The 14,195-nt window shown below is 45.0% G+C and overlaps 1 protein-coding gene and 1 non-coding gene across 2 annotated transcripts in view; one reads left to right on the top strand and one right to left on the bottom strand.

Annotated features, from left to right (window-relative positions):
- Positions 1-275: 275 nt before the first annotated feature.
- The window catches only part of LOC8041808 (4-coumarate--CoA ligase 1), a 37,714-nt gene continuing 23,794 nt past the window's right edge, over positions 276-14,195 (bottom strand). Inside the window, exons 6-9 of the mRNA XM_029973657.3 lie at positions 8,820-9,095; positions 3,068-3,212; positions 1,865-2,128; positions 276-516 (exon numbers count right to left, since the gene is read on the bottom strand). Coding sequence (XP_029829517.2) covers positions 398-516; positions 1,865-2,128; positions 3,068-3,212; positions 8,820-9,095 — 804 coding nt within the window. The 3' untranslated portion in view covers positions 276-397. The remainder of the gene's footprint in view (positions 517-1,864; positions 2,129-3,067; positions 3,213-8,819; positions 9,096-14,195) is intronic.
- Trnas-gcu lies at positions 13,836-13,917 on the top strand. The gene has a single exon. It is a non-coding gene; the product is annotated as a tRNA-Ser (tRNA).

Raw genomic sequence — 14,195 nt, 5'->3', positions numbered from 1 at the left:
TACAAAGTCACTTTTTAAAAAACGTTTTTAGAAAGTTCAGTGCTCCTTTAAGGGTTCTTTTCGGTAATGATATTTTTGCGTATGTGAACTCGGAGAGCACTCTAAAAATACTTGACTTTAAAAACCTTTCTTTTAAGAGTGATAGGGGGTGCTAGTGTCCGTCTCCCTCGAAAAGGTAATAAGCAAGGAACTTCCTTCCTTACCCGATTGAGAGTGTAAAAGCTGCTTGTTCCATCCTTTTGGGGACCTTTTTTTTAAGAGTGTAGGTACAAACATTTGCATCATTTGTTTATTCGAAAGAAAAGCACCGGAAACAACAAGCAATCAAAGAGTTTCTCAAGAAAGCTATAAAGGCTCATTGTTAGCGCAGCCGCAGCGATCCAGCGGAACACTGCCATCAGCCATTTCGATGCTGCGGAAGCAGCGCCTTCTTCTGCACTTTCCCCGTCTCGGTCTTGGGGAGCGAGTCGACGAAGTGGACTCCGCCATAGAGATGCTTGTGCACTGCGCAAGAACCTGGCAGAACCGAAGAAAAAAAGACATTTGAACGAACGCATAACAATCAGCGTCGTACCATGCGTGATCTCGTGGGATGGCGAATCCGCGGTACATGTTCTATATATCGAACGCAGCTGTTGGCACAGGGAGGCAAGTCTGGCCTATATATAAATACTAGACCAGATCCCCTTATGGAGTGGGCCGTGTAACGCTTACAACTAAGTGTCCTTTTTCGCGTTTCGATATCTTAATATTTTGGCAGTGAAAGTTGTTCCGTGTACAGCCCCTACATAAGCTGCGCATCAGATAAACGTCACTTCAGCAATCATGGCGTTTAGTATCATCGTTGGCCAGCTGTGGTCTGAAGCTTTATCTGATATCGCAGTAAACGCTTGTCCGTCGTCCAAAAATTTTAAAGCAGTTCGCAGCAGAGCGAAGCAGTAAAGAGTTTTAGGGAACCGTTTTTGCCCATCCGATACGGTATACGATGGGCCCTCCGGTACGAACTGCGCATGCGCCATACCACAGAAGACTCGCACATGCGCAGTTCGTACCGGAGGGCCGGAAGAACGGTCCCCTAAAGCTCTCTGTTATCGGCTGAGGGTCCTGGCACCTTAGCTAAAGCTGAGAACGTCGCATTTTTTTAATCGGAACGATCGCATATAGAGGCCCTTTTTAGAAGTCCGCGCCAACGCCTATTCGTTATTGCTTGATCACATACTCTGAGCTTGCATTGGACACAAGTGTGACATCAGCGTTCGGCGAGGAATGGGGTCCAATCACGCGCTTCGTGTCCAAGCAATGGCGACCGCCAGTGTTGCTTGATAGACTTTCGAAAATAGTCTATTGCGGCCGCTCTGCACCAAGCCCCAAAAATGGCGGCGCCCACGAGAAAACCGGCGAACAGAGTGACGATAATCTAAGCTTGACTTGTCTAGTTTTTTGCTGTGTTTTGTTGGCCTAAATCCCGATGTCCTAAACTGTCCCACAAGAAATAAATCCCACCGATGCCACAAAATCATAGTAGTTATCGATAACTGCGGTGAAATTGCTCTCCTGCAAACACACAAAAAAAAATGGCCTCATTGATGACGTATATAGCGCCGTTCCGCGTCGTTTGCAAGCGTAAACAATAACTTTATTTTTATTCCAAGCTTGCAACTATGCCCCCTAAGTTCCCTAACGTTCTACAGTTACAGTCACAAACAACTTAAGAAACCCAGGGCATGGTATACCATGATACGCTTTTTTCTCCTTTGTTCGTTCTTAGGCATTCTTATCGGCTAATGCTGCAATGGCATTGACTGTTGAGCGATAATAAGATGCTCCTTAAGCTGTCAGTGGCTCTTTCAAGTACACTGCTTACCCGCAACGATGCTCTTGAGTTCCTCTTCGATATCTTTCTTCCGCTCGTTGTGGGAGTTCTTGAGGACCACGAAGGCGGCAGCCGCTTCGCCGTACTCCTGGTGCGGTAGCCCCACGACGGCCACCTCCCGGATGCCGTCGTGGTGCTTCATGAGTAGGTCCTCGATCTCGCCTGGAACAACCTGGTTGTCCATGCATCGGATCATCTCCTTCAAACGTTCCACGAAGTACACCTTCCCCTCTTCGTCGTAGTAGGCCACGTCTCCTGCGAAGTTTAGGGGCAGACAATGATACACGCGTGGAGGAGAGGGACTCTTAAGCCTTTCGGTAAGGTTCCTGTCACGTCGTATGTTGCCACGTCGGAACCACTTTTGATGCATGGGCGATGCTAAACACGCCTGTCGAAAACGCGTTCCATGCACCGTACTTTCGGTCTCAAGGAACTGTAGACGCCAACGCGCTGTCTACAAACAAGCCGTTTGTTTTCCCGCACCTTGTGTGGGTACTGCCTGTGCGCGAGAACTACATTCTCCCGAGGTGGAGCGTTCGCCCATGCGCCATGCATGCAACAGCGCAACCGAAGCAAGGTTACGTCGCAGTCGAGCCTCCACACCTTTTGTTATTCTCGCAAAAGACAGTCACAGGACTCACACACTTTATTAACGGATTTGATCACACAAGAGACAGAGGTGAGCAAGCCATTCCATGCTTAAGCGTTGTCCAAATGAGATAAGGAAAGAAAGTTTACCCGGGGGCGGCGATCCAAAACGCGGTGCAGGATCTCCGGAATTCTTTGGGTAGCGCTTGGTTTGTATGATGCCAGTTTTATTGTTTCAGAACCGATGGTTTAAAATACCCGGTTTAACCCGGCAATTTCGACATTCACGGAAACTGGGGCAGCCCAGCACAATGCTGGGGATATACTAGCCAAAACCACACAACTGATATGTATTAAAAAAAAAAAAAAAAGAAAATTGAGGGCTACCAACCTTATTTCTGTTGGACCTGGCACCGTACGTCAATTAAAACCGTTAAATATGTAAAAGCTCATAGCTAGTGTCCTAAAATACGACCCAGTAAAAAAATATTCCCAATCTATAAGGTTACGTGCCCCATCAGTCACGATCTGTTTTTTCTCGTTCCCTTTATAACTCAGAGAATTGTGACTATCGCAGATAGACGACCGAACTGTCCTGACACTTACCCGAGCGGCACCAGCCGTCGGCGTCCATGAATTGAGCGGTTTCCTCAGGCCTGCCATAGTAGCCTCTCATGCAGCTCGGAATTCTGAAGTAAAGCTCCGCAGGCGTGTGCGGGCCCACCTTCACTCCGGTGTCAATATCTAAAAACTGAAATAATAAGTGGCACGTTTCGCTCAACGGACATACAGGTCAAAGACATATAGAAATGTATCCCCATAAGGGTTATATTGCTTCTAAGTAGGGTTCCACGTTTTCGGTAAACACAGATAAACCGCGAAAATTACCCCCGAGCTGCATTTATCAAGATCTGAAAAAAAAAAAAAAAAAAAAATCAAATTAATGTTGTTTTTGAATGAAAAAAAAAAAAAAAGAAAAGAAATGAAAGATGTTTACGATTCCCTCCAATGCCGAATTAGAGCGCAGCTCTTGAGGAGTAGGAGGGGAGGGTACGGAGAGAAGTTTATGGCCCCTCCTACGTACGCTCTCCTACTCCCTCCTCCCCTTTCATTCTCCTCCCTTCCTCCTTCCCCTCCTCCTCCCCTTCCCTCCCTCCTCTCTCGTGACGTCACTCGTGACCCTCGTGACGTCACACACGACGTCACCTGACGTCATTATGGCAAACATCCCATAATGCAACGCGCAATTACGGCGACGGCGACGACGACGACGCTCAAGCCGGAAACGGGCGCCTAAGAGCTGCTCTCCAAAAAATGAAAGCTTCAGAGAAAGAAAATCGTTGTATACAGTTTTACCTTGCACAGACCTAGAATGCAGCGCCCAATGAACTGTCATTGAGGATTTTTACTTCGGGGCTACACAAGTAGAGCCGTTTCCGACCTTTTTGCCCCGCTCAGTTTTCTTCATTTGACGTCACTTCGGAGTCAACGTCTATGATGGTGCCCGACAAGCTGGGTGCACCAGAGTAAGACCTTTGTTCGGTATTGTTAGGGGAGCCATTTTCAAGTCTTTTATTGTTTCCAGTTGCATTCATAAGAGCTGCTGCTTGATAGAGTATTTCGTCGCCGATGCTCGGTGCGTCCGTCGGGAAAGAGATGTTTGGGCGGTCTGGTCTGTGATGGGTGAGCGTCGCATGGTCTAGGCGGAAGCCGCCAGGGCCAATGCCTCGCTTCCTGTCAAATAAGCGATTGCGCATGTCTAGCTAGTCGAAGAAATTGCGAGTGTGTCGATATAATACTCACACTTTAGGAGCGATAGCACGAAAGAACATCACAGTCCTGTAGGAGTTTACAAAAGAGCGTTTGAAGACGCTAAATCTCACATTTTTACACGTAGTCTTCTAGACATCATTGGTAAATAACCCCGTTAAATTTTGGAATACTGTTAACAAAAAGGACCGTTTTTTTAATTTCTGTTAAAACTTCAAGTGGTGGTAGTGTGCCCAGTGACAAATGTGCTAATGACTTAAATAGTATATTTATTGAATCTTCTTCTAATATTAGCAACATAAGTTACCCTTCGATGAACTGTGTCTGTTATGTACCAATGGATGATATATCTTTGTTGATCGCACTGGTATTGCAAAAATTATAGATAAACTGAAATTATCATCCTCATCAGGAGTGGACGGTATTGATTCCAAGTTTTTGAAAAACACTAGATTATACTCATCTCTTATCCTTTCCAAGTTGTTTGAACAGTCGCTGCAAAATGGTATTTTACCTTGTGATTGGCGAGTGGGGAAGGTGGTTCCAATTCCGAAAGGCGGCGATAAACATTCCCCTAACAACTATCGTCCCATTTCATTGACAAGCATACCATGTAAACTTCTGGAACGTATCTTTTCCCAACTTGTACATTTCCTAGTGTGGAATAATTTCTTCGCTGAAGCACAGCACGGATTTTGTAAATCATTATCTTGCGAAAACCAACTCCTATCCTTCACTTATGACATTCATTCTATTCTTGACCGAGGCTCCCAGGTGGACTGCATTTCCTTAGATTTCGCCAAGGCATTCGATAAGGTGTGTCACGAGCTATTACTGCTGAAACTTGCAAACCTTAACATTGACCCTAACGTTCTCTCGTGGATTCGGTCTTTTCTGAATAAGCATTCACAATTTGTAACAATTAACAACGAAAACTCTCCACCTGTGTCTGTGAATTCTGGAGTTCCTCAAGGGTCTGTTTTACGCCCACTACTATTTTTAATTTATATTAACGATCATCCCATTAATGTGTCTTCATCCGTTTGTCTCTTCGCCGATGACTGTGTAATTTACTTTGAAATCTGTCATGATTCTGACCTGTCTGCACTTCAGTCTGATATTGACTCTGTTTCTCGTTGGTGTGAATTATGGCTAATGAAACTAAACACTAGTAAATGCAAACACATGAGAGTGTCCCGTAAACCTAACAACAGTCCCTCTTACCACCTAGATGGCAACGTGTTGGAGCAAGTGGCAACGTGTTGGAGCAAGTGGCAACGTACACGTACCTTGGTGTTCACTTAACAAATAACCTTTCATGGAAACCCCACATTCAGTATGTTACTACCCGTGCTAACTACATGCTGGGCTAGCTAAAACGGAACTTTTCATTGGCACCTTTTCCACTAAAATTGATCCTCTACAAAACATTAATCAGGCCTAAATTAGAATATGCAGCCTCCATCTGGGTTCCGGTCACGATACTCTAGTCCCTGCATTGGAATCCATTCAGAATAGGTCAGCCCGTTTCATTCTTTCCAACTACCACCATACTGCTAGTGTCACATCGATGAAAAATAGTTTGTTTACCACTTCTCTCCTTGCGACGTAAAGCTTCACGCCTATGTCTATTTCATAAATTGTATTTCCATAATCCTCTCCTACGGAATCAGATGATTACTCCCCCCTTTTACATTTCATCCCGTCTTGACCATCTTCACAAAGTTAGAGTTTCAAGTTCATTTACCACGACATTTCAATCTTCTTTTTTACCCCGCACAGCCAAGTAATGGAACCACCTCCCAGGGTTGATTGCTACTATAACTGATACTAACCTGTTTAGAAATTCCATCCCTATTTCAGCAGTGACCCATGATCTGTTGTTTTTTCCTTTGTTTGTTGTATATTTAATATGTTTGACTTGTTGCTATTTTACTATCTTTGTTTCATGCATGTGCTCTCTCCCCCTGTAATGCCTTCGGGCCCTGGGGGTACTTTCAATAAATAAATTAATTAATAAGAGGCTTCCTTAGCTTCTTCGTCGTCGTCGTCCGAATCCCTTCTATAGATCATCATTTGTATTGTGTACAGTGTTGTAACGCTCGCACGCAGCCATTATTACCAAACATCAAAAACTTCTGGCATTGCAAATGTCAATTAATGAAACTCTTGCTGCAGTCCATCAGTTGCTAATATCAACATAAAATACCTACGTATCCAAGCCACAGTGTTCACAATTTGCCGACGTTCGCTTAAGAACGAACTGCGACCTGCAAATACAAGACTTTTCTGTTCAAAATGTCTTAAACACCGTGCAGAGCCATGGCATAGGTGTTTTGAGTACCAGCTGAAAAGGTACTCCCTCAGTCTTTCTCTGGTTAAAACGAAATGTATAATTTACATAAGATCACCGTCGTAATCTATATAAGTTCACCGACACACACATAAAAAAGTGTTTATCATTTTTAATTATTTTTATTGCCTTTCGCCTGTATGCTCATACTTGTTTGTACCTCTCTGAATAATACGGTACTTTTGTACAGCATGCCTGTTTTTGTTGGGGATCGGAAATCTCAGACAACCATTCGTCCGTTTTTTTTTTCCTCCTTTCTTCATTGGAATAAAACGATAAATCTGGGGTTATAACAATAAAGAAATGTATTTCAGTCACCTTAAAATTATAATTTACAAACAACACAAATGACGAGCCATGTTGCTGCAAACCAGTTATGCTGAAGAAAAAGAGCCGTACTCAGATAGGCAAGTCTAAAAATTACGCTTTCAGTTGTGAAGTGAAACTAAACCTTGTAGCAATTTCAGCCCAAAGTCCTGAAGTAGGAACCTCACTGACAGTTCTTTGGGAGCTTCGTTTTGGGGTCAGCACAAAGTAAAGCTCTAGACAAAGATTTTGTTTCTGTGAAGCTTTGGGTTTTTCCTTATTCAAGGACAGCTCCAATTCGGTGTTTTCGTTTTCTCCCAATTTTGATAAATGCAGCTCGGGGGTTAAATTTTCGGTGTTTATCGCTATTTACTAAAAACGCGGAACACTAAAGGCCGGCCTATAGAATCGTCTGCTGCTGGTCGGAAGACCAGTTCCCAGTTTTCTCCCTCGCACTCTTGTCCCCTCCTTCCATCGAAAGAGCGGCCGGGTCTCTGAACTACGCACCACAGAAAGTATGACTCCGTTTCAGCTTAGCCTCGAGCGTGGCCAAAGCTACGAGTGGACGGGGCCAATCAAACGGCGGCGATAGGACGCCACTGCGCCTACACCTCGTGTATCACTCCGCGCGGAACCTGGGCAGAGGTGCAAAGGAGTCAAAGAGAGTCATTTCGTCTGCAACGGGAGTATCGACGGCATCGTCTGCTACATAAACAAAAAATGTCAATCCGCGTCTTGGAATAAAACTCCGAATCAGCGCGGTGACTGCTGGGCGTCTCGGAAGGCCGTCGCACTGCCGACAGAGGAAGGCCGTAGCTGGAACAAGGAAGTTGGCAACGTCGGGTCCTCTTCTCTGCCGCGGTGCCGTCCGGAGTTCACAGAAAAAGCGGGTTGAACGAGCTCTCTAGATAGAGTGCCGCCCTGTCTCTGATTTCGAACAAAGCAGAACGCTCTCTCCGCAAACGCATGGCAGCAACAAAAGCATACCGCCTCACTCCGGTCGCACTGGAGTACGCATCTTCCCGGCGCTCCACCGACACACCGCATGGCTTTGCCTCTGACCGCCGCCTCGACACCCGATTTTGACCCGTTTTTCATAAAGAGGGTTTTCCGCCGTCGGCAGATCACCTTTTCGTCGATTTCCCAACGTTTGTTCGCTCTTCGCGGTATACAACGCGGTTTGGGACTCCTGATGATAAAGTGTGCACATTCATCACGTTTTCGCGCCTGAAGACCGAACGTGTCTTTCTTCTTACCATGCGCTGTCGGTGGAAATCAGGAAAACAGAAAACCAAGGGATGCCCAGCAACTTGGCAAGGAAAGCGTAGAACTTGAAGCACACGATTCGGCCGTTGAGAAACCGGAAAAAAGTGTAGTAGTCGCATCAGCGTTGCCAGCAGGTAGGTGTTTTTTGTCGAAGCATACTCATGAACATATTATGAACAACGTGTAACGTAATATATTTTATTTATTTTTGATAATTAGTACTTAGCAGGACACAACTGAAGAATTGCCCAATATTTGCACCCGAACAAAGTATTTCTAAAATTTTACATTTGCGAAATACTTCGTGATGTATACGAACGCTATTTTCCAAGTGGTGAACCGTCCCACAGCCTTTTGCTGCGCTCGGAGTTAAGCTGAAACGAAGTATAGAATGAAAATCAGGAATTGAGGGAGAGTTTCCTCCTTTCTGGTTATCGTCGGCATTTAAACAAAATAACCCATGTTTGACATAACCTGGGAACCTAAGAAAGGATTGAAAAGAAGGACACGTAAAAACAAGAACACACATCGTCTTCGACGTGTTATTCCTCTTTTCGCGCTTCATCTTTTTCCTTCCCCGTCTCAGGTTCATGCAGTCATGTCAAGTATTCACAAGCTCTCACTCGCGCTAGCTCTTCTCCGAGCCAAGTTCACCGAGTTCACCTTGAGTTCCACCATGGGAGCGGGGTAGCCGAGGTGTCCGACGTTGATCTCGTTCGGCGCCGGGGAACATACGATCCCGCAGGACTCGGACATGGCGTACAGGTTCCGCAGACAGCGCAGGTTCCCGAAGACGGAGCGGATCCCACTGGCCAGTGCCTCGCTCACCACGCTGCCGCCGACGTTGATCTTGCGGATAGAGTCAAGTCGAACTCCGCTGCGCTTCATCTCGTTTACGACATACTGGAGTCGGCCAGGAAAGCTGGCTATCGTCGTCACCTGCGGGATCGAGAAGGGATATCTATGCTGCAATGGCGACGTTCGTGACGCTCAATCCTCTGCGCCGAGGAGACCTTATGGCAAAACTTTTGTGCTGATTTTAACTGGGCAGCTATGTTCGACAAATGTTTCGTTTCTCTTAAAAAGAAACGGATATGACGGAACTGACGATATCGCGTCTGATTGGCTAGAGGTTCAAATGACGAAAGAGGGAACTTTCGTCATTTGAGCCTCTAGCCAATCAGACGCGATATCGCCAGTTCCGTCACATCCGTTTCTTTTTAGGAGAAACGAAATATTTGACGAACATAGCCCCCCTGGTCTGTATGCGGAGCGCGATGCGTCATGAGATATCTGGCGAAAAACAAAACAAACAAAAAATTCCCCTCAATTGTAACGTAGCAAGGCATGAGCTTCGCCGTCGGTGGCGTTGTCATCGTTGCGGTGGCGTCAATAGCGTCAACGCGTTACAGCAGAGCCGTTCGAAGTACCCGTGAGGCGGACGAGCGTTTCACGTGTGAGATCAGTCGTACGCGTCGTGTTGCGTGGCGCGTCAGGACGATTTCCCTGGGAACATAAACTTGAACGACACAAGTGAGGATGACGACACCGACACCGCCCTCTTTGTATTCATCTCGGAAAGCGAGCAGCAGGCGTCGGAACCCACGTCGGAAACGACGGACGTGCGAGCCGGATCCACAGGGCACGAAGTTTCTCGTCGCCCGGAAACTTGTTGATCGGAATATCGCTGTTGAGCAAGTCGTTGCCACAGTTCTCAGCCACGCGGAAGCGCGGCGGCATCTCGACGTTAAAAAGCGCAGAACGGCTTTGAACTCTACAACAAGGTCACAGGAACAACTCGGCGACATTCCTCAACGAGTCCTTTATGGCATTTTGTTAGCTTCCTTCACAAAGGGGCAAATGGGAACAAAGCGCACGGACAAAGGCTTCGTAATCGCGTTGAGGCGGAGGTAACTTCCAACAGCTCAACGCACTTCCCAATGGCGGCGCTGCTTCGATGTTTAGTGCGGCAACGTAACGCTTCCTGCTACGTCACGAGAACGTAGCGAAATTCCCAATGTTGCTAGATTACCACCCAACTCAGCTTCACGGGCATCCACCAGGAACTTATTGAAAGATCGTTTAATTAGGTTTTCTCGTGCCTTTCAACGAAAGACTGGTGTTTTTGAGATTATGATTCAACACGCAACAGATTTAAGCTAGAAAATTAGCGCTGGAATTTCGTTTCCGTACCCTTTTAAAGGCATGACTGAAGCTGTTTTGTATTTGAGGAAAAACACCTAAGGTGTCTTCACCTGGACTTCAGTATCACAAAAAATCGATTTTTAAAAAAAAATTAGTGCACGGAGGCTGCAGAAATTAATTTTTAAAGTGCCGCTAAAGCCCCTCCTTCTCTGGGCGTCGTGACATCAGATTAGGGGTTTTCGGAATCTCCACTCTCGCGCATTTTAACCGAACTGTTAGAGTTATGCACGCGCAATCTCGCTATTTCTTTCTTTTTTTTTTAAGAAGAAAAAAAAGGTAAAAGAAAGACGTTACTCGTGTGCGGAAGAATATACCTGGCAAGCTTGCAATTGCTCACGCTGCCCACACGAGCGACACGCGCTTGGCTGCCCAAAGATCCTAGTATGACGTCATGACTGGCTTGATGTTTCTCGTGTTTTCTCTCGTTTAGTGACATCTTCGGGGAAAACGAACGAGATATTCAGATTCACGGGATATAAATACGCCAAAATTCATCTCGAACTAGTATTTTTTTTTTCAAGAAGTGTTTCTTTTTTTTTTTTTTAAGGCGGTGTATTGGCCACCATATACAGGTGGCCAATTGCGAGGGATTGGTATATGGTAGCCATTAAAATAACGTTTATGAAAACTAACAATGAAAACTTACGAAGATACAAGCCATGTTTTATGTGGTGTGATTTGTTTTGCGTAGCCGGAGCATTATGCGTGATCGGTTTAGCCGGTACGTTGGCCACCGTAAAAGTAGCTGACAATATTCTAAAATAAATAGAATAAGAAACTAAATAAATTAAAACAAACAAAGTTTGCGCGCGTTTTTTTTTTTTTTTTTTGGTTCATACACACTATAGTGTTGCAGATGTTTTCAAAGGCACTTCAAAGAAAAAGAAAACTTGATGCAAGTTTACTACATTAAAACTGCGACTGGTACGACACAGATAAAAAAAAAAAAAGCTTGGAAACTTTTTTTTTGTCCCGACTGGATAGGGTTATTTTGAGAGCTCTTGCAGAAGAACGAGACTTGTGATTTCTTGTAGAATGGCGTGGGTTTGTATTCTATCGTCGAGACACGTTTCGTGGAAACACGTTTCATACCCAGCAGCTTTCTATGACCACACAGTTCATGGATACGGTATCGTCGGCACTGTGACGTTTCCTGGAAATTTGTTTTGTGAACCTCATCTTTTTTGACGTTTCATCGAAAAAATGTTTTTTTGCTATGGTGGTTGGATTGAATTATTGCCCTCATTTCGTTCATGCTTCCGGGCCAGCCAGCTCCGATAAAACAAATAACAAAATAAATAAATAAACAGCGAAAATGTCAAATAAATAAATAAAAAATAAAGCTTAGGGGACGCTAAAGCTTCGCCTTTAAAGGAGCACTGAAGACATATTTTTAAAAAGTTCGTTTTTGATCTTATATCGCTTAAAATGTTTTAGATACCACATATACCAAGTCCTATATATTACTAAGCTGCCTATTCTTCTCAGGGCAATGGAAAAACATCTGCACTCTTTCTTCTCGCGGACTACATTGTGTGGTTAAAAACTAAAACAGCGCAAGGACACGGACAAGAACAAGAAGGTAGACAAACAGTGCCTTGTTCGTCTACCTTCTTGTTCTTGTCCGTGTCCTTGCGCTGTTTTAATTTTTAATCATGAAATACCAACTAGCCCAAACTTCTATGTTAGTCAATTACATTGTGTGGACCAATGAAAGCCCTACAATACGCGCAGATTCTGGATGATTTTACCATAACTTCTTTCGAAGAGAGTTTGATAGGTACACATTCGGATAAGACTCCTCTTTTTTTCCGCGGGCGAAGCCATCGCTTGCAACTCGCCGACAAGCGCCCTTCGTCGACCACTTCACTCGGAAGAAAATTTTTCCCAAAAAAGGCGTGTCGCGATTTTTGAACACGCTTTTAACGAGGAAATGGGCTACGCACGATTGTGATTTCGGATTTGGTAGGATGTTTAGAGCGTCTAGACTGAGTTATCAACACAAAAAGACGATTGCAAAATCAACTTCAGTGCCCATTCAAAAAAAAAAAAACTTAAAATATTTTTTTTTCTTTTTTTTTTTTTTGCAGTCTGGATGGTACATGATTATAATACAAAGCGTTCGATCGCGTTGCATTCAAGCTTTCTTTTTTTCGAAACGGGTCCATTCAAACACGCGTTTCGAAAAATAAATTTTACACGAAAAAAAAAAAATTTAGAGCAATATTGACGGCGAGAGATTTATTTGAAATTTTGTGCGCAGTCCATGACGTCACGGGTCATTCCGGAATGACCATCTTGGTCGTTCCACCTCTCCTCTACGCGCCCGAAATGCTGAGAGAGAAAAAAAGAGGAAAGGAGGTGACTACCGACTAAATCACGTTTTGCGTCGTCAATATTGCTCTAAATATTTTGTTTCGCTTGTAATTTTTTTTTTTTTTTTGACACGCGTGTCCCAATTAGGCTTAAAGAGAAAACTTTTTTTTTCTTTTTAGGCTTTTAAGAGTGGAACGCGATAGCGCAGTCGTGAGCAGTTCGCAAAGCCTTTTCATATAAACCCGCACTCGTTCGCAAGGCGCGTCAGCGTGTGTGCGTGGTCTAGTCGGTAGCGTCACGTGTCACGTGACGTCACCCGTGTGACGTCAGCCGTGACGGCGTACGTGGGTGTAACATCGTGACCCTATCGACCCTCTAAATTTAGAGAAAAATGTTCCCGCCAAATTTACCGAAAATTTTCTGTCAAATCTAGCGCAAAAATTTAACCCTCGTGACGCCACACGTGACGTCACGTGTGAAATAACCAGGTGCATGCCAGAATTTTTCCGTCCCGCCGACGCCGAAGTTTCTGCGACACGAGCTCCTAAACGCTATCGCGTTAATAAATTAATAAATAAATTAAGAAACAGTAAAAACAAATAAATTAGTTAAAAAAAATCAAAGCCGTTTACAACTCCCTGTAATGCCGGATTAGAGCGTAGCTCTTCAGGAGGAGGAGGGGAAGGGTTCTGAGGGTCAGGTATATCCTTCCTTCCTCCTCCTCCTCCTCATCACGTGACCTCACGAGGGTCACGTGACCTCACGGGGGTCACGTGACCCCTATGAGGTCACGTGACGATGACGTCATCAGTGACGTCTCTGATGACGTCCTCAAGGACGATGACGATGACGTCATCAGTGACGATGACGTCATCAGTGACGATGACGTCACGGGTGACATCATCAGTGACGTCACGCGTCTCATAATGCACCGCGCGGTTACGCCGACGGCAACGCTGACGCCGCTCAAGCCGGAAACGGGCGCCTAAGAGCTGCGCTCTAAAAGTATTGTTAAAACAATTCGGGAGCTTCAATCTTAGGCTTTCGAAGGGACTGCGCTATGCGCGGTCACTCCTCGCTTTGTGCCGCTCCAAAATGAATATTGTTCCTGCGTGACCCTGTCATTAAGTTGCCCATCTAGTTTCAAGAAAAACATAGGACGAGGTGGCCGAGTGGTTAAGGCGATGGACTGCTAATCCATTGGGCTCTGCCCGCGTGGGTTCGAATCCCATCCTCGTCGTTAACTTTTTTTTTTATGTACAACATTCAGTGGTATCTCGCTAATTTGAACCCCCCGCCCCAGGTCTTCCATAATAACAAGACAAAAATGCATTTATCTTCTCTTTTTTTTTTCTTCTTCTTAGTCTGTTTTTTAAAGTGGTGTCCATATAGCTGGGTATCAATATTAACGGGGTCTATATTACCTTGACCAGTGGTTCTCAACCATCGACGTTTCGCGAACCCCTTGTGGATCGGTGGATATGATGGAAGACCCCGTTCGGGGTGAGGGGACAGAAA

The sequence above is a fragment of the Ixodes scapularis genome, unplaced genomic scaffold, assembly GCF_016920785.2.
Source record: "Ixodes scapularis isolate PalLabHiFi unplaced genomic scaffold, ASM1692078v2 PGA_scaffold7__128_contigs__length_106722199, whole genome shotgun sequence".
Classification (NCBI taxonomy): Eukaryota; Metazoa; Arthropoda; class Arachnida; order Ixodida; family Ixodidae; genus Ixodes; species Ixodes scapularis.
This window is presented reverse-complemented; position numbering and strand designations above follow the sequence as displayed.